The sequence below is a fragment of the Elephantulus edwardii genome, unplaced genomic scaffold (genome assembly GCF_000299155.1).
Source record: "Elephantulus edwardii isolate Elephantulus edwardi_28Jun2011 unplaced genomic scaffold, EleEdw1.0 scaffold00002, whole genome shotgun sequence".
NCBI classification, from domain to species: Eukaryota; Metazoa; Chordata; class Mammalia; order Macroscelidea; family Macroscelididae; genus Elephantulus; species Elephantulus edwardii.
In genome coordinates this window covers 25,150,712-25,152,616 of record NW_006399752.1, presented here as the reverse complement: position 1 = coordinate 25,152,616, position 1,905 = coordinate 25,150,712, and the positions used below count along the sequence as shown (strand labels likewise).

General features: G+C 37.5%; 1 protein-coding gene across 1 annotated transcript in view; it reads right to left on the bottom strand.

Annotated features, from left to right (window-relative positions):
* REV3L (REV3-like, polymerase (DNA directed), zeta, catalytic subunit) overlaps positions 1-1,905 on the bottom strand; it is a 229,381-nt gene that overhangs the window by 96,922 nt on the left and 130,554 nt on the right. Inside the window, exons 10-11 of the mRNA XM_006879036.1 lie at positions 1,686-1,694; positions 1,205-1,315 (exon numbers count right to left, since the gene is read on the bottom strand). Coding sequence (XP_006879098.1) covers positions 1,205-1,315; positions 1,686-1,694 — 120 coding nt within the window. The remainder of the gene's footprint in view (positions 1-1,204; positions 1,316-1,685; positions 1,695-1,905) is intronic.

The following is a 1,905-nucleotide window of genomic DNA, read 5'->3' as shown; positions in this document are numbered from 1 at the left end:
TTTATAGTATAACAGACAAAGTGCTAGTCTATAGGCCTTTTATTGTAAGAACTACCTTCCCTCTGTAAGCTGATTTGTGCCACTATTAGAGCCTCTACTTGGAATATTATTGCTTTTTAGTTTTTGACTCACGTACTTTTTAGTTCAATTTGTGTCTTCCTAGGCTGCAACACTTTCATGATACATGTTCAAGGATATGAACAACTGATAACAGTGCATCTAAATTCCAAAATCAATCTCCATAATAGTCTATGTTTTTCCTATTGCCAAAGGGACCCTTTAGAGTAGTGAGAAAAGATCTTCATTCTGAAACCTACAGTGTCCCTTTTCAGCAGGAAGTAGCTAAGAGAATACGCCATCCCCTTTTCCTTATGAATCAGAGTGAAGTCTCTCTCAGGGAGGAGTGATAGGGAATGACAATGGACACACTGACAAAGGAGATTAATCAGAACTGGCTTTGACAAGCACTGTAGCAACTGGACAATTAAAACAGACTTTCATGGGGGGTGGGGGGAAGAAGAACGAACTGGGGAGGTGGATAGAGAAAACAGTGCAACAATGAATGAATAAAAACCCAAAATCTCTGTAAATGTTCATTAAAATAATAAAATTTAATAAAAAAAAGTAGAGGAAAGAAATTAATTCTTTGTACAATTTTTCATTATAAAACCACAAGTAAATGGAATACTACGCAGCACAAAGGCGCAATGATTTTGTAAATTACTACTTAAATTGGGAGGGACTGGAGAACATTATGTTGAGTGAACTACCTCAGTCCCACAAGGTTAAATATTGTATAAAATCATTATTTTAGAAGGAGTGCAAGTGTCCAAGAGGGATGGGAGAGGCTGGAACCAGAGGGATGAGGATGTACAGGGCAAAGGGAGGATTAATCATGGGGTTGTACAATTTGATGGGGGGGGAAGAGGGAAATGGAAAGAATTTGTTCTTGAAAAACAATGTATTTGAATTTTGTAAATAAACTAGCAGAAAAAAACCCCCAAAAACATCAAGTAAAGAAACAAAACCCAAAGCTAATAGATTTTAACACTGTTTCATTTTTATACTCTAGACTAAGCACTGATTTAACATGCAACATTACTTTCTTCAAATCAAAGAAATAAAACCTCTTTAAAAACTTTTCCTAACAAATTTAATGATTTTAGTTTAAAATACTGATGCCTACAAAAGCATTGCTACTTACTGAAAACTGGTGACTCTCTCAGTCTTTGGGTCAAAGGTTGGAAAGTCTGACTGTTTTCCATGAGGTTCAAAATTGCTTCTTCATTAATAAGAACTTCCTCCATCTTGTTACCTTAAGATAATGAAAACCCATTTAGAGTGATGGCATAACGTGACAAAGAGTATATAAACATAGCTATGGGCTAAAGTGAAAATTTAGTATTTATGCAAATTAAAATAAATGCAAATTTGGAGGCATTAAAGATAACTACATAATTTATAATTTTTATTGTTGTTGTTGTTATGTGCCGTTGAGTTGTTTGCGACTCACAGCAACCCTATGTACAACAGCCCTAAACCCTGTTCTATCCTGTGCCAATCGCATTGCCTCTGACACACCCATCCCAATTACCCCAGTCATGGAATCAATCCACCTTATAGAGGGTCTTCCCTTCCTGTACTGTCCTTCTACCCTACCAAGCAGGATGTCCCTCTCCAAGGACCTGTCTCTCCTTACAACATGTTCAAAGTATGACAGATGAAGCCCCAGAATCCTTGCCTCCAAGGAGTAGCCTGGTTTAACCCTGTCCAGGATGAATCTGTTTGTTTTCTTGGCAGTCCATGGTACAGTCAATACTCTTCTCCAGCACCACAGCTCAAAGGCGTCAATTCTCCTTCTATCCTCCCTAATCATTGTCCAACTCTCTGATGCATAACAAGTGA